The sequence below is a fragment of the Chionomys nivalis genome, chromosome X (genome assembly GCF_950005125.1).
Source record: "Chionomys nivalis chromosome X, mChiNiv1.1, whole genome shotgun sequence".
Lineage (NCBI taxonomy): Eukaryota > Metazoa > Chordata > Mammalia > Rodentia > Cricetidae > Chionomys > Chionomys nivalis.
In genome coordinates, this window is record NC_080112.1 from 11,779,803 (window position 1) to 11,805,396 (window position 25,594).

Below are 25,594 nucleotides of genomic sequence, written 5' to 3' on the forward strand. Positions count from 1 at the left end.
CTCTAACCCTCACCCCAATAGTAGTCATTTCTGCCTACATTCTGTACCTTCATCCCATTTCCTTCCACCCCAATATCCCCTGCTCCTGTCCTTGCCCACTCAGCAGTCCATTCATAAAACCCATTCTAGTTCCTGCTCTCATGAAGATCCATGCACACCTCCTATTTGCCTAATCTCTCTGAGTTTGCAGATTATATATTGGTTACCATTTTCTTAAAAACTAATATCCACTTATGAGTGAACACAGAGTATTTGTCCTTCTGTGACTGGGTTACCTCACTCAGGATGATTTTTATCCCTAGTTCCATCTATCTGCCTGGAAAATTCATATCAGTTTTTAAAATAGCTGAGTAATAGAATAATACTATATTGTGACTAAATACCACAATTTCGTTATTCATTCTTAAATTGAGAAACATCTAGATTATTTCCAGTTTCTGGCTGTTATGAATAAAGCCTCAATAAAAAAGGTTAAGCAAGAATCTATGTGTAGGCAGGGCTATGTTTTAATTTTATGTTCAAGAGTGGTATGGCTTGGTCGTGAGGTAGATAGATTTCCAATTTTCTGAGAATCTATATGATTTCTATAATGGTTGTATGAGTTTTCACACCCACCAACAATGGAGGTGTTTTCCCCTTTCTCCATATACTCTCCAGCATGAGCTGTCACTGGTGTTTTTGATCTTAACTATTGTAACAAGTGTAAGCTGGAATCACCAAATAGTTTTGATTTCAGTCCCCTGATGCTTAAGAATATTGAAATTTTCTTTATACGTTTCTCGGTCATTTTAGATACCTCTGTTGAAAATTATCTGTTTAGATTTGTAACCTATTTTTCTGTTTTTTTTTTTTTTTTTTTTTTTTTTTCGGGACAGGGTTTCTCTGTGGCTTTGGAGCCTGTACTGGAACTAGCTCTTGTAGACCAGGCTGGTCTCGAACTCACAGAGATTCACCTGCCTCTGCCTCCCAAGTGCTGGGATTAAAGGCGTGCGCCACCACCGCCCAGCTTGTAACCTATTTTTCAATTGAATCTTTTTTTGATATCTAGTTGCTTCAGTTCTCTATATATTTTGGATATTAGTGTAATATTACAGCCTGCTTGTTGGGGTTTCTGTCCTGCCCAGTTCCCACAGCCATTTAACCCCCACAAAAAAATCACACAGAAGTCTCTATAAGATATAAACTAAATGATTGGCCTATTAGCTCAGGCTTCTTATTAGCTGTTGTAGCTATAAGAACTGTTATATCTAGTATTTAATTATATTCTATTCTTGTAGCTTATTCTATTATATTCTAGTATATGTTAGCCACATGGCTCAGTACCTTTTTCAGTGGGGCAGTCATCCTGCTTCTTCAGTGATCTGGCCAGGACTGCGGAAAGAGCTTCCTTCTTCACAGAATATTCCTGTTATCATTGCCCTGCCTGTACTTCCTGTTTGGTTGTCTGCCTATAATTCCTGCCTGGCTACTGGCCAATCAGCATTATTTAAAACATAATTAACAGAATATAGACAATTCTCCCACACCATATTATCATTTTTGAAAGATACACACACATAGTAGTTTAAGACAATAACAGTGAAAGGGATCTTGGGGAGGAGCAAGTTAAGTGGGTGAGAAGAGTTAAGGTAAGCTGAGTTGTATGAGCCTGGTGAAGTATTACAAGACAAAATTGCAGTGCTCAGAGACAAGGAAGACATAAAGCAAAGGGAAAAGCATTTATATCAAGGTTAGTAAAAGCCTCTTCTAGCTACAGATCCAGATAACAAGAAGAATTTTCAGACAGTGTAATTAGCTAATTTGAGTGCCTGTACTGATCTAAGCAATTCATCTTTTTCATGTTTTATGGCACAGAGCTGCAGATTTCATTAGTGGCTTGGTATTAATTCATAGATAGGAAATGATGTAATTCTCTGCTCATAGAATTAATCTGAAGAAGTCACTGTGTTACTAGACAGACAGGTATGAGACTTCTGGTTTTAAAATCATTACCAGAAAAGAAATTATTTTAACATGACAACAAAATGATTTTGGAATAGAAGTGAGGGAAGAATAGAGAGTAATAGGGAGTGAATACAATTGAAGAACCTCTATAAACATGCCATAATAAAACATATTGTTATGTAGAATAAAAATATGCTATTGTTTCTTTAAAATACAAAGCAATTGAAATAGATAACTAAAGTTTGAAAATAGATGAGTTATCCATTGGCTGTAAGCCACTTCAATAAATTAAGGAGCTGTACCAGATCAGTGACTTGAAAATTGTTTTCTAAAGAAGCTTCTTCTAGAGTTCTGCTGGAGTTTCTGAGTGATGAGGGGAAAGGACAAGCCTTCTTTTTCCAGCCACATCTATCTTCCAGTCACTATAGCTGTCCCTTGGAAGACTGCATTTGAAAGAATTTTCTATGATGGGAATGATATAAAATTATTATATTGAAATACTGTTGGTTAAATATTATAAGACATTATTAATTAAAACAAATATCAAGTTTTAATAAAATACCTTTAAAATTTAACAGAGAAATAAGAGAATTGTCATATGGAATGAACCAAATGGACCTAACACACATCTATAGAACATTCCACCCAAAGAGAAAAGAATATACCTTCTTCTCAGCATCTCATGGAACCTTCTCAAAAATTGATCACATAATTGGTAACAAAGCAAACATCCATAGATACAAAGAAATTGCAGTAACCACCTGTGTACTATCAGGTCACCATGGAATAAAGTTAGAATTCAGTAACAATTCTAATCCGAGAAAGCTGACAAACACATGGAAACTGAACAGTCAACTACTGAACCCCCCTGGGTCAAGAAAGAAATAAAAAGAAATTAAATCTTCCTTGAATTCAATGAAAATAAGGACACATCATACCCAAAGCTATGGGACACTATGAAAGCAGTGCTAAGAAGAAAGTTCATAGCACTAAGTGACCACATAAAAAAAAAACAGAGAAAGCACTCATTAGAGACCTGAAAGCACACCTGAAAGCTCTAGAAAAGAAAAGAAGCAGATTCACCCAGGAGGAGTAGAAGACTGAAATAATCAAAGTAAGGGCTGAAATCAACAAAATAGAAACATAGAAAACAATCCAAAGAATCAATGAAACAAAAAGCTGGTTCCTGGAGAAAATCAACAAGATTGACAAACCCCTACGCAAACTAATCAAATGGCAGAGAGAGAAAATGCAAATAAACAAGATCAGAAATGAAAAGGGGGACATAAGCACAGACACAGAGGAAAATCAGAGAATCATTAGATCTTACTACAAAAGTCTGTATGCTACGAAATTGGAAAATGTGAAAGAAATGGACACTTTTTAAAATAAGTACCATATACCAAAATTAAATCAAGACCCGCTGGACACTTTAAATAGACCTGTAAGTTGCAAGGAATTAGAAGCTGTCATCAGAAACCTTCCTACCAAAAAAAGCCCTGGACCAGATGGTTTCAATGCAGAATTCTACCACAAATTCCAGGAGAGCTAATACCTATACTCCGTAATGTGTTTCACAAAATAGAAACAGAAGAGTCATTGCCAAACTCCTTTTATGAAGCTACAGTCACACTGATACCAAAGCCACACAAAGACATAACCAAGAAAGAGAATTACAGACCAATATCACTCTTGAACATCGATGCAAAAATTCTCAATAAAATACTGGCAAACTGAATCTAAGGACACATCCAAAAAATTATACATTATGATCAAATAGGCTTCATCTCAGAGAGGCAGGGCTGATTCAACATACTAAAAACTAAACTGAAGGAAAAAACATATGATCATTTCATTAGATGCTGAAAAAGCATTTGACAAAATTCAGCAGCCCTTTATGATAAAGGTCTTGGAGAGATTAGGGATACAAGGTTCATTCCTAAATATAGTAAAAGCAATATACAGCAAGCCAACAGCTAACATGAAATTAAGTGGAGAGAAACTCAAAGCCATCCCACTAAAATCAGGAACAAGACAAGGCTGTCCACCTCTCCATACCTCTTCAATATATTGCTTGAAGTTTTGGCAATAGCAATGAGACAGCATAAGGAGATCAAGGGAATTTGAATTAGAAAGAAAGAAGTCAAACTTTCATTATTTACAGATGATATGATAGTGTACATAAGCGACCCCAAAAACTCTACCAAAGAACTCCTATAGCTGAAAAACACCTTTAGTAATGTGTCAGGATACAAGATCAACTCCAAAAAATCAGTTGTCCTCCTATACACAAAGAACAAATAAGCAGAGAGGGAAATCAGAGAAACATCACCTTTCACGATAGCCACAAATAACATAAAGTATCTTGGAGTAACTCTAACCAAGGAAGTGAAAGATCTATTTGACAAGAACTTTAAGTCTTTGAAGAAAGACATTGAAGCGTATACCAGAAAATGGAAGGATCTCCCATGCTCTTGGATTTGCAGGATCAACATAGTAAAAATGACAATTCTACCAAAAGCAATCTATAGATTCAATGCAATCCCCATCAAAATCCCAACAAAATTCTTTACAGACCTTGAGAGAACAATAATCAACTTTATATAGAAAAACAAAAAAGCCAGGATAGCCAAAACAATCCTATATAATAAAAGTACTTCTGGAGGCATTACCATCCCTATTACAGAGCTACAGTAATGAAAAAAGCTTGGTATTGGCACAAAAACAGAGATGTTGACCAATAGAATCAAATGGAAGACCCAGATATTAATCCACAAACCTATGAACACTTGATTTTTGACAAAGAAGCTAAAATTATACAATGGAAGAAAGAAAGCATTTTTAACAAATGATGCTGGCATAACTGGATGTCAACCTGTAGAAGAATGAAAATAGACCCATATCTATCAACATGCACAAAACTCAAGTCCAAATGGATTAAAGACTTCAATATTAATCTGACCACAGTGAACCTGATAGAAGAGAAAGTGGAAAGTAGTCTACAACACATGGGCACAGTAGACCACTTCCTACGTAGAACCCCAGTAGCACCGACAATAAGAACAACAGTGAATATGTGACCTCCTGAAACTGAGAAGCTTCTGTAAAGCAAAGGACACTGTCTTTAAGACAAAAAGGCAATCAAGAGCAGAAGGAGAGAGAGCACAAGCAAGGAACTCAGGAGCGCGAGGGGTGCACCCACATACTGAGACAATGGGGATGATCTATAGGGAACTCGACAAGGCCAGCTGGACTGGATCTGAAAAAGCATGGGATAAAACCAGACTTGCTGAACATAGGGGACAATGAGGACTGCTGAGAAGTCAAGAACAATGACACTGGGTTTTGGTCCTACTGCACGTACTGGCTTTGTGGGAGTCTAGGCAGTTTGGATGCTCACCTTACTAGACCTGGAAGGAGGTGGGAGGTCCTCGGACTTCCCATAGGGCAGTGAACGCTGACTTCTCTTTGGGCTGATGAGGGAGGGGGGACTTGATTGGGAGAGGGGGAGGGAAACAGGAGGCGGTGGCGGGGAGGAGGCAGAAATCTTTAATAAATAAATAAATAAATAAATAAATAAATAAATAAATAAATAAATAAAACAAAAAGGCAACCTACTGATTGAAAGAAGATTTTCACCAACCCCGCATCAGACAAACGTCTGATCTCCAAAATATATAAAAAACTCAAGACTTGTCCCACCCAGCTTGCATCCAGAACCCTTCTTCCTTCTGCCCCCTTTCCTCTTTGGGCACATAACACCATCCAGCTCAGTCTGTCTGGCGCTGGGGGCAAATCCTCAGGGCAAGTAGGCAGGCGAGACTTCCTTTGTTTCACTGGCCTGCCTGCACCAAGCAAGGTAAGGGCTTTGTTTAGGAACTACCCAACCTGCACGGAGATCTGATCTAGGCACCAGGAGAGACAGCAGCGGGGTGAGTTTGTGACCGGCGGCGGCGGAAGCAGCCCTGGGCAGGGAACTCTGAATTTCCTCATCCCCCACCCTATACTCCCTGGGCTCCCTGCAGGGGCTCTACACCCTGCATACTGCCTCTCTCTTCTTGTCCCACCCAGCTTGCATCCAGAACCCTTCTTCCTTCTGCCCCCTTTCCTCTTTGGGCACATAACACCACCCAGCTCAGTCTGTCTGACGCTGGGGGCAAATCCTCAGGGCAAGTAGGCAGGCGAGACTTCCTTTGGTTCACTGGCCTGCCTGCACCAAGCAAGGTAGGAGCTTTGTTTAGGAACTACCCAACCTGCACGGAGATCTGATCTTGGCACCAGGAGAGCCATCAGTGGTAGAGCTAATCTGGGTACCAGGAGAGCCGTCTTTGGGCACGGAGATCTGATATTGGTACCAGGAGAGACATAACTGGAGCACCAGGAGAGCTATCACTGCAGAGTGCCATCACTGGGAAGATAAATAAGTAGGCAAGGAGACCTGATCCGGTAAAAGAAGATCCATAGGGGAGCATTCGGAGAAAGGGATGGGCAGGCGCCAATGCAAGAATTCACCCAACAATCTGAAAAACTATATGAAACCACCAGAACCCAGCGACCTCACAACAGGAGGACATGAACACCTTAATCATGAAGAAGTAGATAAAATTGACTTTATGAAAGTGATTGATGCCCTTAAACAGCATGTAAAAAATGCCCTTATAGAAATGGATGAGAAGTATAACAGAAAGTTTGAAGAATTGAGTAAATCAGTGAATGATACCCTAGGAAACCAAGGAAAAACAATCAAACAGATAATGGAAACAGTTCAAGACTTAAAAACTGAAATGGAGGCCAAGAAGAAAACACAAACAGAAGGCCAGCTGGACATGGAAAATCTAGGTAAATGAATAGAGACTACAGAAGCAAGCATAACCAACAGAATACAAGAGATAGAAGAAAGAATCTCAGATTCTGAAGATACCATAGAGAAAATAAACACGCTGATCAAAGAAAACAGCAAGGCAAACAAATTCTCATCACAAAACATTCAGGAAATATGGGACACAATAAAAAGACCAAACCTAAGAATAATAGAAATAGAAGAAGGAGAAGAAGCGCAGCTCAACGGTCCAGAAAATATATTTAATAAAATTATAGAAGAAAACTTTCCCAAACTAAAGAAAGATATAGCTATGAAGGTTCAAGAAGCATACAGAACACCGAATAGGCTGGATCAAAAAAAAAATCCCCTCGCCATATAATAATCAAAACACAAAGCATACAGAATAAGGAAGAATACTAAGAGCAGCAAAGGAAAAAGGCCAAGTTACTTATAAAGGTAAACCTATCAGACTTACACCTGACTTCTCTATGGAAACCATGAAAGCCAGAAGGTCCTGGATAGATGTACTGCAGAAACTAAGAGACCATGGATGCAAGCCCAGACTACTATACCCAGCCAAGCTTTCATTCACTATAAATGGAGAAAACAAAATTTTACAGGACAAAAACAAATTTGAACAATACGTAGCCACAAATCCAGCCTTACAGAAAGTAATAGAAGGAAAATCACTAATCAAGGAGTCCAACAATGACCACAGTAACTCAGACATCTAGAGACCCTTTACCAGCACATCTCAAAGAAGGGAAACACACAAAATCTACTACTAAAAAAAATGACCGGAGTTAACAACCACTGGTCATTAATATTACTTAATGTCAATGGACTCAACTCACCTATAAAAAGGCACAGACTAAGAGATTGGATATGAAAACAGGATCCAACATTCTGCTGTTTACAAGAAACACACCTCAACCACAAAGACAGGCACCTACTCAGAGTAAAGGGCTGGGATAAGGCTTATCAAGTAAATGGACCTAGGAAACAAGCAGGTGTGGCCATACTAATTTCTAACAAAGTTGACTTCAAACTTAAATCAATCAGAAGAGATGGAGAGGGACATTTTCTACTCATAACAGGAACAATTCATCAGGATGAAATCTCAATCCTGAATATCTATGCCCCTAATATAAAAGCACCCACGTACGTAAAAGAAACATTGTTAAAACTCAAGGCAGCCATCAAACCGCACACATTAATAGTAGGAGACTTTAATACTCCTCTCTCACCAATGGACAGGTCTATTAAACAGAAACCTAACAGAGAAATAAGAGAATTAATGGAGGTAATGAATCAAATGGACTTAACAGACATCTATAGAATATTCCACCCAAATAGGAAAGAATATACCTTCTTCTCTTCAGCTCATGGAACCTTCTCAAAAATCGACCACATACTCGGTAACAAAGCAAACATTCACAGTTACAAAAAAATATTAATAACCACCTGTATCTTATCAGATCACCATGGATTAAAGCTAGAATTCAGCAACAATGCTACCCCCAGAAAGCCTACAAACTCATGGAAAATGAATAGTCAACTACTGAACCATACCTGGATTAAGGAAGAAATAAAGAAAGAAATTAAAGTCTTCCTTGAAGACAATGAAAATAAACAACATACTCAAACCTATGGGACACTATGAAAGCAGTCCTGAGAGGAAAGTTCATAGCACTAATTGCCCACTTAAAGAAAACAGAGAAAGCACACATTGGAGACTTAACAGCCCACCTGAAAGCTCTAGAAAAAAAAGAAGCAGACTCACCTAGAAGGGGTAGAAGACTGGAAATAATCAAACTGAGGGCTGAAATCAACAAAATAGAAACACAGAAAACAATTGAAAGAATCAATAAATCAAAAAGCTGGTTCCTGGAGAAAATCAACAAGATTGATAAACCCCTATCCAAACTAATCAAACGGCAGAGAGAGAATTTGCAAATTAATAAGATCAGAAATGAAAAGGGGGACATAACCACAGACATAGAGGAAATTCAGAGAATCATTAGATCTTACTACAAAAGCCTGTATGCCACAAAACTGGAAAATGTAAAAGAAATGGACACTTTTTTAGATAAATACCATATACCAAAGTTAAACCAGGACCAGGTGAACAACCTAAATAGACCTGTTAGTCGTGAAGAATTAGAAGCGGTTATCAAAAACCTCCCTTCCAAAAAAAGTCCAGGACCAGATGGTTTCGATGCGGAATTCTACCAGAACTTCCAAGAAGACCTAATACCTATACTCCTTAAGGTATTTCACAATATAGAAACAGAAGAGTCATTGCCAAATTCCTTTTATGAAGCTACAGTAACTCTGATACCAAAACCACACAAAGACCCAACCAAGAAAGAAAATTACAGGCGAATCTCACACATGAACATCGACGCAAAAATCCTCAACAAAATTCTGGCAAACCGAATCCAAGAACACATTAGAAAAATTATCCATTATGATCAAGTAGGCTTCATACCAGAGATTCAGGGCTGGTTTAACATACGCAAATCTATCAATGTAATCCATCATATAAATAAACTGAAAGAAAAAAAACATATGATCGTTTCATTAGACGCTGAAAAAGCATTTGACGAAATTCAACATCCCTTTATGATAAAAGTCTTGGAGAGATTAGGGATACAAGGGTCATACCTAAATTTAATTAAAGCTATATACAGCAAGCCGACAGCTAATATCAAATTAAATGGAGAGAAACTTAAAGCCATCCCACTAAAATCAGGAACACTCCAAGGCTGTCCACTCTCTCCATACCTCTTCAATATAGTTCTCGAAGTTTTAGCAATAGCAATAAGACAACATAAGGGGATAAAGGGGATTCAAATTGGTAAGGAAGAAGTTAAACTTCCATTATTTGCAGATGATATGATAGTGTACATGAGCGACCCCAAAAACTCCACCAAAGAACTCCTACAGCTGATAAACGCCTTTAGTAATGTGGCAGGATACAAGATCTACTCCAAAAAATCAGTCGCCCTCTTATACACAAAGGATATGGAAGCAGAGAGGGAAATAAGAGAATCATCACCTTTCACGATAGCCACAAAAAGCATAAAATATCTTGGGGTAACTCTAACCAAGGAAGTGAAAGATCTATTTGACAAGAACTTTAAGGCATTGAAGAAAGAAATTGAAGAGGATACCAGAAAATGGAAGGATCTCCCTTGCTCCTGGATTGGGAGGATCAACATAGTAAAAATGGCAATTCTACCAAGGGCAATTTATAGATTCAATGCAATCCCCATTAAAATCCCATCAAAATTCTTCACAGATCTTGAAAGGACAATAATCAACTTTATATGGAGAAACAAAAAACCCAGGATAGCCAAAACAATCTTATACAATAAAGGAACTTCTGGAGACATTACCATCCCTGACTTCAAACTCTATTACAGAGCTACAGTAATGAAAACAGCGTGGTACTGGCATAAAAACAGAGCAGTCGACCAATGTAATCGTATAGAAGACCCAGATTTTAACCCACAAACCTATGAACAACTAATTTTCGATAAAGGAGCTAAAAGTATACAATGGAAGAAAGAAAGCATCTTCAACAAATGGTGCTGGCACAATTGGATGTCAACCTGTAGAAGAATGAAAATAGACCCATATCTATCACCATGCACAAAACTCAAGTCCAAATGGATCAAAGACCTCAATATCAATCTGAACACACTGAACCTGACAGAAGAGAAAATGGGAAGCACCCTACAACATATGGGCACAGGAGATCGCTTCCTATGTATAACCCCAGCAGCACAGACATTAAGGGCAACATTGAATAAATGGGACCTCCTGAAACTGAGAAGCTTCTGTAAAGCAAAGGACACTGTCATTAAGACAAAAAGGCAGCCTACTGACTGGGAGAAGATCTTCACCAACCCCGCTACAGACAAAGGTCTGATCTCCAAAATATATAAAGAACTCAAGAAACTAGACTTTAAAAGGATAATTAACCCAATTAAAAAATGGGGCACTGAACTGAACAGAGAATTTTCATCAGAAGAAATTAAAATGGCCAAAAGATACTTAAGGTCATGCTCAACCTCCTTAGCGATCAGAGAAATGCAAATCAAAACAACTTTGAGATATCATCTTACACCTGTCAGAATGGCTAAAATCAAAAACACTAAGGATAGCCTTTGCTGGAGAGGTTGTGGAGAAAAGGGTACCCTCATCCATTGCTGGTGGGACTGCAAACTTGTGCAACCACTTTGGAAATCAGTGTGGCGGTTTCTCAGAAAAATTGGGATCAACCTACCCCTGGACCAAGCAATAGCACTCTTGGGAATATACCCAAGAGATGCCCTATCATATGACAAAAACATTTGTTTTTGGAAATTTTAATTAAAAAAGAATAAAAATTAAAAAAAAAAGAAATCCCACGGCACTTTTCAAGAAACTAAAAAAAAAAAAAAACTCAAGAAACTGGACATTAAAACTCTAATTAACCCAATTGAAAATTGAGTACTGAACTGAACAGAGAATTCTCAACAGAAGTTCAAATGGCCAAAATACACTTAAGGTCATGCTCAACCTCCTTAGTGATCAGGGAAATGCAAATCAAAACAACTCTGAGATACCACCTTACACCTGTCAGAATAGCTAAAATCAAAAACACCAATGATAGCCTATGCTTGAGAGGATATGGAGTAAGGGGAACATTCATCCATTGTTGCTGGGAATGCAAACTTGTGCAACTACTTTGGAAATCAGTGTGGCTGTTTCTCAGGAAACTGGGAATCAATCTACCTCAGGATCCAGCAATACCACTGTTGGGAATATACCCAAGAGATGCCCAATCATATTACAAAAGCATTTGTTCAACTATGTTCATAGCAGCACTATTTGTAATATCCAGAACCTGGAAACAACCTAGGTGCCTCTCAATAGAAGAATGGATAATGAAGGTGTGGCACATATACACTTTAGAGTGTTACTCAGCAGTAAAAAAAAAATGACACCTAGAATTTTGCATGCAAATGGATGGAAATAGAAAACACTTTACCGAGTGAGATAACCCAGACCCAAAAAAGATGAATATGGTATGGACTCACTCATAAGTGGATTCTAGCCATAAATAAAGGATATCGAGCTTATAATTCGTGATCCTAGAGAAACTAAATAAGAAAGTGAACCCAAATGAAAACATATAGTTATCCTCCTGGATATTGGAAGTGGACAAGATTGCCCGGCAGGGGTTGGGAGCATAGGGGTGGGGGGTTGGTGGAGGTAGGGGAGATGGGGAGAGAGAAAGGACAAGGGGAGGATGGGGAGCGCTTGGGGGAATGGAATGGTTGGGATAGAGGAGGGGTGGATGTGGGAGCAGAATAGTAGATATCTTAATTAAAGGAGCCATTTTAAGGTTGGCAAGAGACCTGACTTTAGAGGGGTTCCCGGGTGTCCAAGGAGATGTTTCCAACTCGTTACTTGGGCAGCAGAGGAGAGGGTGCCTGAACTGGCCTTATCTTATAGCCTCACTAATGAATATCTTGTATATCACCATAGAACCTTCATCTGGCGATGGATGGAGATAAGGACAGAGACCTACATTGGAGCACTGGACTGAGCTCCCAAGGTCCAAATGAGGAGCAGAAGGAGGGAGAACATGAGCAAGGAAGTCAGGACCATGAGGGGTGTGTCCACCCAGTGAGATAGCGGGACTGATCTAATGGGACGTCACCAAGGCCAGTTGGACTGGGACTGATTTAACATATGATCAAACTGGACTCTCTAAATGTGGCTGACAATGGGGGCTGACTGAGAAGCCTAGAACAATGGTACTGGGTTTTGATTCCACTGCATGGACAGGCGTTGTGGGAGCCTAGTCTGTTTGGATGCTCACCTTCCTGGACTTCCCATAGAGTAGGGAACCCTGACTGGTCTTTGAACTAGAGAGGGAGGGAAAGGGAGGAGGGGAGGGAAGTGAGAGGAGGAGAGGAGGTGGAAATTTTTAATAAAAAAAACAACATCTTTAGACTCACACAAAAAATACTGTCTTAGTACTCTGGCTGCAGCAGGATCACAAAACATCATCTAACCAGGCCTTTAGTTCTGTGTGACATTCAGAATGCACAGATGTTCACTAACATGTAAGAAATTTACACTTGCTACCTTAATCTACATTGGTGATGGTTTTATCTATGAGTTAATTACAATGAAGTTATTTTATTAAAATTCCTTTGCCACACTTATAAATTGAATGCTTTAATTTTTCAGTATGCATTTAAGTGGACATAGGAGCATATATTAGGACATGTTCCAAAGACGAGTAAATTTTAATCAAATAAAATATATTGTCCTTTTATGTATGAAATAATATCTCCATATTAAGAAATATGTATATATTTTATAATTCTTTAAAATTACATGAATAATAATATTAAAACTGTCAGGTATTTGTCATTATTACCTCTTGTCTTATAACTCATAGCTTTTTCTTATAAGATTTTGATGGCTGAAGTCAAAAAAATAATTCTATAGTAGTTCAGAATTACTTATAATAAAGGGTTATGTATTTAGAGGAGACTTACAGATCGCTGTTCTAGATCACAGTCCTCTGCACAAACAGGCAACAGGAACAGACTCTAGCAGCCAGAAGCAAGAGCCGGAAGCAAGAGAGTGAGTGCATGCTTTATAGCTGCATTTACAGTATAAGAGACCATGCTCAAGTGGGTCAATATCTTAAAGGCTATTGGCTGAAGGAGTGGAAGGAGCTCCCATAGCACCTTGCCCTTTTGTTTAAATAAGAGATTTCCAAACCCAGCAGGTGTTGCAGTTACAACCACATGGCCATGAGATACTAGCACCTATGAACAGCATGTGTTGTTTACTTAGGTACTGAAAATATGCTTTGTTTAACATATTAATAACAGTTATTAAGGCGATCAAATGATTCCAAGAGTTGGGGCTCAGGACAAAGAGGAAACCCAAAGTTTTACGTCAGTGTGAATTGCAGACTGTGTGCCCCATGGAAATCAGAGACAGTAGTATGTGGACTGGCATGTGGATCACAAGCCAAGGAGCACTGAGCAGACATGGGCAGGAGAGTCAATGTGCAACATGCTTCTTGGCTGGTGGATCAATCCCAAAAAGTGTGGACTGGTCCCTATGTTTGGGTGCCAAATGATGGCAGAAGTTACAAAATAATCCAACACTAGTTCAGAATTACATATAATAAATAGGTATTTATGTAGGGGAAACTTACAGATCACTGTCCTAGATCACAGTCCTCTGCACAAATAGGGAATAGGAACAGAGTCTAGTAACTGAAAGCAAGACCTGGAAGAAAGAGAGTGAGCACATGCTTTACAGCTGCATTTATAGTATAAAAGACCACACCCAAGTGGGCTGGTATCTTAAAGGCTATTGGCTGAAGGAGTTGAAGGAGCTCTCATAGCAGAACTTTTTAATCATATAATATATTTCATTATTAAGGCCTTTATAGAACATAAAATTGCATTTATTTCCTACAAACTTAAAATTTGCAGTGGAGTATATTTTTAATATTAATTTAAAATTTTCCAGTATGTATACTTTCTTTTTTCATAAAATATCATTTAGGATTGAATTCTGTTTTATATTTATTTAACAAAATACAGTTGGTTATATAAAATGAATTATACATAATGAAAACATATAACAAACTTAACTTATGTGAAATGCATTGTTAATACATTGGGAATAAATGTTTTATTTTCAATAAGTAGATTTCCTTAAGTAAATAATAATTTATGTTCCAATTAAAGTTATTAGTCACTTAAGTGCTTTCTTCTGGGTTCACATGTGCATGTTGGACAATTTGTATGCCTTTTGTACTTCCTAAGTTTGGATAGATTTTTATTTATTGATGTCTGTCACCCCTTTGAACTACTTCTTACAATAAAGGTTTATTAGCTGTTACATCACTTAGGGTTCCCTTCAGTGTAGTTGAGTTGAAAATATAGAAGTCTCAAGAATTATAAAGAACATGTAAGTCAATAAAAATAGCATTCATATTCTCAACAGTTGCTAATGTTTTGGTGTGTACCAGTATTTAGGGCTTTAGAGGATTTCTGTCCCTGAGTTATGATGGGAGGGTCAACTTGAAAATAGAGCCCTTATTTTGTAAAATAGTAGAAGGGCAAGTGTTAGAAGAGAGGTAAGAATAATGAGTCTGCAGTCCATTCTCAATTTATATCTAGACATACCAATTTTTAAAAGATGACAGAAGTAGATAAGATAGGAATACTTTTTCATGGAGCAAAACAAACCCAGTACCCCAAGCCTTCAAGGACACCTGTGTTGTGATTGTACAACTGCACTGGATAGTATCTCACTTGTCTTCTCATTTAATCAACCTGTATTAATAATGGATTATTCTGTTATAGACCCAAACCTTAAAATGGCTTTGCAATGAATAAGCAAGAAGAGAAACAAGTGTTTTTCTCCTTGCATTTGCATCATATTAACCCTTGGTAAATATCAGCATTCCTTGAATCAGTTTTTGTCTTTCCCATGTGTATCTGATTGAAAACTCAACTTGAAAATTGAGTTTTCCAGTTTACTTGTAAGTATATCCAAAGCAAATCAACCCTGTTTCATGTCTCTTGCCTACTGATAAATTAAATTGACTTGAACAAAAATACATTAAATGTTATATGAGAAGAATATAGGAAGAAAGGAAAAATGGCATGATAATTGCCATAGAGACTTTATATCGACCCTGCTACTAGTTTTCATGTTATTAGTAAAACTTAGAGGAAAGCTCATTAGAGTAAATACAACGATTTACTTTATGTTATAATTGCACTGTTCTAGTTTAGAAGAGAAGCATGACACAACTACATGAATTCTGTGCAGGGCTCTTTAGGTAATTAACTCCACAAGTGACACAATTTTGAGATAACAAGGAACATGCAATTTTCACCTGAGGGCTCCAAACATGTGGCTTCCTTGATTCAAAGACTCCAGATTCTAGTGGTGAGAACCATTTGATCCATGAATGTATTTAGGCAGTTTTTATCACTACTTCCCAGATCTTTCAAGCTTAATGAAGACTCTTTCACTGTTCATATAAGTATAGAGTAGCATAATTATGTGAAGTGATTAGCTTTAGCTTTTGACAGAGTTGAATGTTAATTATTAGAGTAATACATTCACTAAGAATGAGTGCCTCAAGTTTTTGAGTACTGATAAATCTGTGGTGAAATTTTGATAAAAGAAAGAGTGGAACAGAACAATGAAGAAGAAAGAGAACTGTACTACATATTTATGTGTATTTCTATATTTCTACATGTTAATATCAAAATTTTATGAAAAGTCAGTGAGGCAATAAAATCAATGCATACATTTTCACACCTCAGCAATCAGCTCTTGATGGTTTCATATGTGACCCCAGTGACTTGAGACACTTCATAGAAATAATCTGAGCTAATGACCAATAAGGTCACTCTTAAGAAGACCATTATTTCTTTACATTTTATTATTTAACAGCATAGTGAGCTATCTTCTTATCTATAAAGATATCAACTTTACACAATGGCATATGAGTAGAAACAAGGAATTTCCTGTTATCTGATATAAAAGAGTTTCAGTCTATCTTAGGAACTGAATCTCTCTCTGAGTTTATACCTTCTGACTTTCTATCTCTGTCTCTCCTTATAGTACATCTTCTTTATTCTTCTCTGTGTCTAGCATGGTCTGATATGCAGTTCTACTCCCATGATTTTTATTGTAACTTGCATTTCTGGCACACTATATGAACATGTTTACAGAAGGAAATACAGAGAGCCTACACAGATGTCTATAAATGAACCTATTATTTTATAGATAGAAATAGTCATGGTCATTTACAAAAGTATATAATCCTGAAATAACATTTGCATACTTTGTTATATGAGTATATATAAAATGTATATATGTTGCATAAGTACTAAAGTATATATACAATCAATAAAAGAATGATCTTAGAAAAGCAATATGTTTTTACTTGAACCTTTAATTTTTATATTTATATCTAAGGCTATGCCTTCTTCAAAATCCAGACAATACAATATTACAAAGATAGATATAAAACTGAAACAAAAAAGAGTACATGGATGGAAACAATTTGAAGTACTAAAGTACTATGGACGTGTAAGCATTTCTTTGAACTCATACCAACTTTCTGTTTTCATGAGATACTTGCATGATCTCAGATTCACCACTTACTGTCCTCAACATCTTGGGCAACATAATTAACCTCTACTTATCTTACTTTGTAGAAAGGGAATTATAAATGTTCTTCAAGAAGTATGTATATGCTGTGCATGTGTTTGTGTGTGTGTGTGTGTGTGATGTTCATGTGTCTTTGTATCTGTGCATAAGCTACATGGCACAAGACATGCATAGACTATGATCCTTGATATGAATTTATGGGTGTGAGCATATAAGTCAATGCTCACTGAATTGATTTTTGCTGAGAAAATATAGAAGAAATATTATTCCTCTGTTCAGTTTTCAGAAATAATAAAGATAATTAGCAAAGACTTTTGTGAGTATAAATCAGATTGGTTTTTTTTGGGGGGGATGTAGCTCATAGAAACTACATGGCTCTAAGCAGCACCTTAATTTTTAAGATTCTCAGGCTGCTTTGTAAAATAGAATATAACATTCTTCTTAACATATCTTTGATGTAATAGTTTACCAGACACTGCATATATGTATTTGTTTTTTTTAAAAAATTCTCCTTATTAAATTCATGTGCTTACTTATTTAAAAAGCATTATTCTTTCTATTTTTTCAGGTTGGTCATTACCTGATTTCACAATTGAGAAAATAACTTCAGAGAAAAAAATGAATGCTGTATGCTCAACTTCTGCTTATGTTTTTAAAAGACTCATTTTTAACTCTCCTTTTATGTATATTTTTGGACACATGATTGGAAAAGCCAGAAAATTACCTGGAACTTGAGTTACAGGCCGTTGTGGGCTACCTGATATGTGTGCTTAGGTATTGAATTGAGGCTCTCTACAATATCTCTGAATGTACTCTTAACGTCTGAGGCATCTCTATGGAAAACTGTTTGGCATTTGTGAAAATGAAAATATTTATATTGTGACTGGGATAAGGTTAGAGACTAATAAGAATAGAGGCTATAAAGTTGATAGCTATTTTTTTGAGAAGAATCTGGACTCTCCAGTAACACGTTTTAAAACAAGTTCCTGGAGGGAGCTGGGACAGTGTGTGGAGAGGGAAAGGCTAGGCAGCCTCCCTGCCACTGGGCTCTGGGCCACCTTGAAAACCACAACTGACTGTGGCTGCCGCCTGCTGCTGCTGCCTCTGCTGCGGCTGGGCACTCCCTGCTGCAGGAATTGGACAGTGGGTCTCCACCCAGAACCAGCTCCAAGGAAACTCAGACTAAGGCTGGGCCAACATGGCATCTGTGTTTCGAAGTGAGGAGATGTGTTTATCCCAAGTCTTTCTCCAGGTGGAGGCTGCCTATTGCTGTGTAGCTGAACTGGGAGAACTTGGCTTGGTTCAGTTCAAAGACCTCAATGCAAATGTGAACAGCTTCCAGAGGAAGTTTGTGAATGAAGTCCGAAGGTGCGAGTCGCTGGAGCGAATCCTCCGTTTTCTGGAAGATGAGATGAAAAACGAGATTGTAATCCAGACGCCCGAGAAGGAGCCAGAGACGCCTCTCCCCCGAGAAATGATCACCCTGAAGAGTACTCTGGAGAAACTGGAAGGAGAGCTCCAGGAAGCCAATCAGAGCCAACAGGCTTTAAAGAAGAGCTTTCTGGAACTGACAGAACTCAAATACCTCCTAAAGAAAACCCAGGACTTTTTTGAGACAGAAACCAACTTAGCTGACGATTTCTTTGTTGAAGACACTTCGGGTCTCTTGGAGTTAAGAGCCATACCTGCGTTCATGACTGGGAAGTTGGGGTTCACGGCTGGCGTGATACACAGGGAGAGGATGGCTTCCTTCGAGAGGCTGCTGTGAAGAGTTTGCCGGGGAAATGTGTACTTGAAGTTCAGCGAGATGGACACGCTTCTGGAGGATCCTGTGACGAAAGAAGAAATGAAAAAGAATATATTCATCGTATTTTATCAAGGAGAACAGCTCAGGCTGAAGATCAAGAAGATCTGTGATGGGTTTCGTGCCACCATCTATCCCTGCCCGGAGTCTGCGGTTGAGCGCAGAGAGATGCTGGCCAGTGTCAATGTGAGGCTGGAGGACTTAATCACTGTTATCACCCAAACAGAGTCTCACCAGCAGCGCCTACTGCAGGAAGCAGCTGCCAACTGGCACTCGTGGGTCATCAAAGTGCAGAAGATGAAGGCTGTCTACCATGTCCTGAACATGTGCAACATTGACGTCACCCAGCAGTGCATCATCGCCGAGATCTGGTTCCCAGTGGCAGACACCAGGCACATCAAGAAGGCGCTGGAGCAGGGCATGGAACTTAGTGGCTCCTCCATGGTCCCCATCATGACCGAAGTGGAGACTAAAGCAGACCCTCCCACCTTCAACAGGACTAATAAATTTATAGCTGGCTTCCAGAACATTGTTGACGCCTATGGTGTAGGGAGCTACAGAGAGATAAACCCAGCTCCCTACACGATCATCACTTTCCCCTTCCTGTTTGCCGTGATGTTTGGAGACTGTGGTCACGGGCTGGTGATGCTGATGGCGGCCCTGTGGATGGTCCTAAACGAGAAGCACCTGCTGGCTCAGAAGAGCACCAATGAGATCTGGAACACCTTCTTCAATGGGCGCTACCTGATCCTGCTCATGGGCATCTTCTCCATCTACACGGGCTTGATCTACAATGACTGCTTCTCCAAGTCTTTTAACATCTTTGGGTCCTCCTGGAGCGTCCAACCTATGTTCAGAAATGGTACATGGAATGCCCATGTCATGGAAAAGAGTCAGTATTTGCAGCTAGACCCGGCCATCCCAGGAGTGTATTCTGGAAATCCCTACCCATTTGGGATTGATCCGATTTGGAACGTGGCTTCAAACAAACTCACGTTTCTGAACTCCTATAAGATGAAGATGTCAGTCATCCTGGGGATCATTCAGATGACTTTTGGTGTTTTTCTTGGCCTCTTCAATCACATTTACTTCAGAAGGACCCACAACATCGTTCTGCAGTTCATCCCCGAGATGATTTTTATGCTGAGTCTGTTTGGATACCTGGTTTTCATGATCATCTTCAAGTGGTGTCGGTATGATGCCCACACATCCCAGAAGGCTCCCAGCATCCTCATCCACTTCATCAGCATGTTTCTGTTTGACTACAGTGACGCCAATGCACCCCTGTACGGCCATCAGCAAGAAGTCCAGACTTTCTTTGTCATTATTGCGTTGGTCTCTGTGCCATGGATGCTTCTGATCAAGCCATTTCTCCTCAGAGCCAAATACCAGAAATCTCAGCTTCAGTCTTTCAGGATCCACGAGGATGACATTGAGGGTGGCCACTCGAGCGCCTCTGCTCAGAAGAAGACAGCGGGGACTAAGGGTGACCACGAGGAGGAGTTCAACTTTGGAGACATCTTTGTCCACCAGGCCATCCATACCATCGAGTACTGCCTGGGCTGCATCTCCAACACAGCCTCGTATCTTCGTCTCTGGGCCCTCAGCTTGGCTCACGCAGAGCTGTCCAAAGTGCTCTGGACCATGGTGATGAACATCGGCCTTCGCCTTCGGGGCTGGGGAGGGCTCATCGGGGTCTTCATCATTTTTGCCGTCTTCGCCGTCCTGACCGTCGCTATCCTCCTGATCATGGAGGGCCTCTCGGCCTTTCTGCATGCCCTCCGGCTGCACTGGGTGGAGTTCCATAACAAGTTCTATGAGGGCGCTGGCTCCAAGTTCTCCCCCTTCTCCTTCAAGCAAGTCCTGGAAGGGGCTGCTGAGGAGTAGGCTCTTCTGCGTCCCTGGTGCTGATGCCAACTGAAGGACTTCACTCTCGTCTCTGATGTCAGCCCAGGCCAGGAGTCCCACGCAGCAACCCTGTTGGCTACAGTGAAGTGAGAAGCTGTGTGAGGCATGGGATTTGGCAGGACTTCACCACGTAACCCAAGGGTTACTTTTTTCATTTGGGACTTTATGTCCAGCCAAATGGTCAAATACTACAATAACTGGGAAATGGGGGAGGGGACACTAGACCACTATCTTATAATAGTTTATTTTTGTTTTACTTTGTGTCTATTTTGAGACAAGGTCTCATTAGCTCTAACCATCCTGGAAATAGCTGCTTAGCCAAGGATGACTTTGAGTTCTGACTCCCCCTGCCTCCACTTCCCCAATGTTCAGCTGACAGGCACCAGCCAGTACACCTGTTATCTCCTGCAGTATTTCAAGTATTATAATCATGAAAATAAATATCTGCTTTGTTCACTGTTTCTTTAAAAAAAAATAAAACAAGTTCCTGAGTAAAAGGAAGGCATAGGATTTGTTGTGGGTACACTCATCAATTTAGTGGCTGATAAACACACTGGCTTTTCTGAAGGGACTTAGTGACATCCTCTGCACTCTGCTGCCAGGAGGAAAAATTGAACAATTTGTAATCTGTGGATGATGTACTAAAATTGCCTTAGAAATCTGGCTGCTTGTATTTCAGGTCTTATGTTCTCATTCCCTAACCTTCTTCACTTTCCTCTCCTCTTTGCTTCTTCCTCTTTCTCTTGATTGTGTGTGTATGTGTATAGCTGTATCCATAAACATAAATTATGAAAATGACCATTTTCATTGATGTTTATTGATATTAACATGACCATATTTTTCTTCATATATTTATTCCATAGATAATTATTCAGTCTTTACTGTATTTTAAGCACACTCTTAGGTTCACAAGACCTAACAAGGAAAAGATGATAATGACTATTTATCTCAGTGAGCACAAATTCTTGTTGTGGATGGAGATAAATATAGGTAATTTCAAGGGGGAAAATGAAGGTATTAAATACAGAGACCAAGAAAAATTGGAAATTATGAGTAACCACTCATTTCAGACTGGACACTTGGGTAGATAATGTTTCCATTTACTGGCAGTGAATGTTCTGGAGCTAAAAGGTGTCTTAACTTTTTCTTGTTTTTAGGACTCTTCTGACTTGACACAAATAATAGATTCCATTTCAAGTGTGTTGAGCTTTAGCAGTTTGTGCTATATCTCCTAGTTATATGTTTTAATCAGCAGTGTGACATGTTGGTCTCTATCTTTTCACTGTCTGGATACTATCCTATTTACTCAAGGACCATTTTTTGATTATTTATTACTTCAACTCTGTTAAGCTTCTTTTTTTTTTTTAAATTAATGTTCATTTTTCACATGTAAAAACATCTGAGGGGATATTCATGTTCTTTCTTTGTATTTCTTTTAGTATATTTCATATATTTTATCATCACATAATTCAATTAATATATAATAAAGCCATCTTAATAACTTTGAAGATTAGTAGAATTTCAAAAGTGGTAAATGTCATAAGCACCAGCCCTGTTTGTATGCTGTGTTTACATAATCTGAACAAATTACTCAAATGCCATGTATTAGAAGACAATCATAAAATATTGACAAAAGTGCAGCAAAAAGACCAACATAGACAAAAAGTTCTGAAGAAAAAGTTGTGGCCAGAGTGATTTAGTTTATTTTGTGCTAAATATGAATAAATTTAAAGACATTAAATGTTGCTTCAGTCATCAGGAAAATTATAGCATATATTTAAGTAAGAGTGGAAATGAAGCTATTTCATTCTTAGTCTGAGTGAGAATTAAATCCGTATGTGTTCAAATGTTCTGAGGTAAGTCAAAACTATAGAGTTAAATTCAGATTGATTTTTCTGTCCTGAAAACTTTGATGGGTAATAGTATAGCTCACTAAAACGAAGAGCGCATGAGAAGGAATTGCTTAAAGTTCAGAGTTCTGAAACACATTTAGGCGTTTTAAATGTAAGATTCTTGAGACATTTCAACAGATATGTCAGTAGACACATGAGAATACTAAAGGGGGAACAAAGAGATCTTTCATCCTCAAGTGTAGATAATGAAATGGTACAGATTATGTAGGGAACTTGTGATTACAACAATAACAAAAACTGGTCTTCTTTTATATTTGTCAAGTGAAATAAGGACAATCAATTCTAGAGACAAAACAGTCTTCTCTTTCGACTGTTACCAATTTTCTTTGGTGCACAATTATAGTTTAGTAAGGATGATATTTGGGGAGATTAAAATAAGACATAAAGGTATTTTCTTGGGAATCATTATATGGATGGTAATAAAACTTATAGGGCTAGGAAGGACTGTTTTGGTATACTCAACATTGAAATGAACAAATAAAGAAGCAGACCTTTATATATGATAAAATATAAGAAGATAGTACAGAATTGTGGATTTTGAGACAAGACTAGAAAATATTGCTCTAAACTATAGAAGAAACTCTAGGAAGTGCAAACTTCCATAGATTCTGAATGAAAAAATTATTTCAAGAAATATAAGGTAGGCAAGTGTCAAGTACAGGGAGGTGTGGGAAATGTGTCCTCTTTTAAAATAAATATTAAGTACTCACCATGTGCTAAGAAAACAATAAAGAGTAAAACAGAGTTTTGATCCCTGAAATTATTACAGTCAAGTTAATAAAACAAACTTTTAGTTAGTTATAAAACAAAATAACAGTTACTAGGAGAAAATTTATGCAAAAATTGTTTTTGGAGACGTACATTGAAAACAATGAGAAAAGTGAACAAGGACAGTGTTGGACAAAATTTCATACAGAAATAAATATTAATATAAAACATTTAAATGTAACATAGAATTTACTATATTTGACAGGCATGACATTTAATAAAAACGAAAACAAAATATAATTCATAAAATATGTTGGGGAAATTTTTGAAAAAGTATGCCATGTTGATAAAGAACAACAGAGGACACATTATCTTTTAAATTTTACTTTATTTTTATATTTTATGTATGTAAGAGGTTTGTCTGCATTTATTTAAGTTCACTGTGTGTGCAAAGTGCCCAAGGGGTCTAGATGAGGGTGCCAGATATTCCTCAAACTGAAATTTTCAAGACTGTGAGTCATCATGTGAGCACTTGGGATTAATTAAACCTTGGTCTTTCAGAGAGGCATCAAGTGTCCTTGACTTCTGTGATATCTCTCCAGTCACAGAATATTTAACTTTTTAAAAGATAGCAATAAAATATTTGATACTTAGTATCACATAGAATAGTATGTGTATGTATATATTCTTTATCATGTGTTTTTCATTTATATATAATATATATTTTTCAGTTCATACTTGTAAAAATAACTAAAATAACTGACAGGCTCTTTAAAAGATTTTGTTAGCATATATATTATTTTTATTGCTAAAAATAAAAGTAAAATTTTTACATCTACACATGCAATTTCTGTCAGTTTAAAGATAAACTAACTTTTTAGACACCTTCAATTTTTTACTTTGTAATTATTCATTAAATACTAAATAAGGATCATATAATCCTCATTGGAGGACTGAATCAATCATTCTAGTTGCTACTATAAGAGTCTCACAAGGATAACCATCATATAGTCCATGGTCACAGAAAATCCCCCTGGGAATGTGAAATAGACAAGATATCCTGAGAAAATTGGGAGAACGGAGAATGAGGGGAGAAGAGAAAGTGGAAGGGGAGAAGGAAGAAAGAAGAAAAGAGGGAAAAACTTGAGGGAATGAATGATTAAGATGGGAGAAGGACAGAGAAGGAGAATAATGAAAGAGATATCTTGAATGAGGAACCACTATGGGGCTAGCAAGAAACCTGGCACTAGGAAAATTCCCAAGCATCCACAAGGATGACCCTAGCTAACAAGAGTAGAGAGGGTACCTGAATTGGCTTTCCCATGATATATTTCAAATTAAGAATTGACAAGGGCTAAGTGTTAACTCTATAAAAGATATCAGAAAGAAAATATTACTATCAGATTGAATGATTTGGTGAGGTTTTTTTGTTTTTTGTAGAACTACTATGGAGGCTCTTTGTGATCATCATGCTCTGTGTCAGTAAGGCTCTTTTTAAAATTTATTTATTTATTTTAAAAACAATATTGTCTTATTTTACATACCCATCCCAGTTCCCCTCTCTTCCCTTCCTTACATTCCCTTCACCATCTCACCTACCCCACTTCTCATTCACTCCTCAGAAATGGTAAGAGTTCCTATGAGGAGTCAACAAAGTCTAGCACATCCATTTGAGGCAGGACCAAAGCCCTTCACACTAGGTATAGACTAAACAAGGTATCCCTTCAAAGAGAATGGTCTCCAAAAGGCCAGTACAAGTAGTAAAAATAATTTCTGGTCCTACTGCCAATGATGCCGCAGACTGCCCCAACCATGCAACTATCATCTACATTCAAATAGCCTAGTTTGTCCTAGGCTGTTTCCCCTGCTGTTAGTCCGGAGTCATTAAGCTCCCATTAGCTAACCTATTTCACTGGGTGTACACATCATGGTCTTGATCTCTTTATGTTCTTTTCCAAAGCAAACAAAAAAATAAAGACTAAGCTCCCATCAAGCTGAAATGTGCCAAGTCCCTATTTTTATCTATTTGCATGATTCCTGCAACCTAGAATGTATTTCTATGTTTTGCCTTCTATAAGAATCTTTATCTGTGAAATTTGTCTGTAAGTACCTAGATGAATTAATGCAACAATGCAAGGTTTGTGTTATTTTACAGCTTTTGTGGGGCCCCACAGAAGTGAGTCCACTCAACCTTAATGGTCAGAGCATATAAGCATATGAAAAATAAATGCAGGCAAATCCAATATTCAATGGATTGCCTACCTT

General features: G+C 38.1%; 1 protein-coding gene across 1 annotated transcript; it reads left to right on the forward strand.

Annotated features, from left to right (window-relative positions):
- The first annotated feature begins 18,162 nt into the window (after positions 1–18,162).
- Positions 18,163–20,687, forward strand: LOC130867656 (V-type proton ATPase 116 kDa subunit a 4-like). The gene is made up of 2 exons (XM_057759752.1): positions 18,163–18,657; positions 18,838–20,687. Exons 1-2 carry the CDS (start codon positions 18,195–18,197, stop codon positions 20,685–20,687), a joined length of 2,313 nt encoding a protein of 770 aa, XP_057615735.1. The 5' UTR covers positions 18,163–18,194.
- The last annotated feature ends 4,907 nt before the right edge of the window (positions 20,688–25,594 follow it).

What these genes read in the sequence shown, in the direction of transcription:
- LOC130867656 (XM_057759752.1), top strand. Translation starts at nt 18,195, where the DNA reads ATGGCATCTGTGTTTCGAAGTGAGGAGATGTGTTTATCCCAAGTCTTT. An exon ending in CTTTGTTGAAGACACTTCGG is followed by an intron (nt 18,658 to 18,837) that starts GTCTCTTGGAGT and finishes CTGTGACGAAAG; the next exon opens with AAGAAATGAAAAAGAATATA.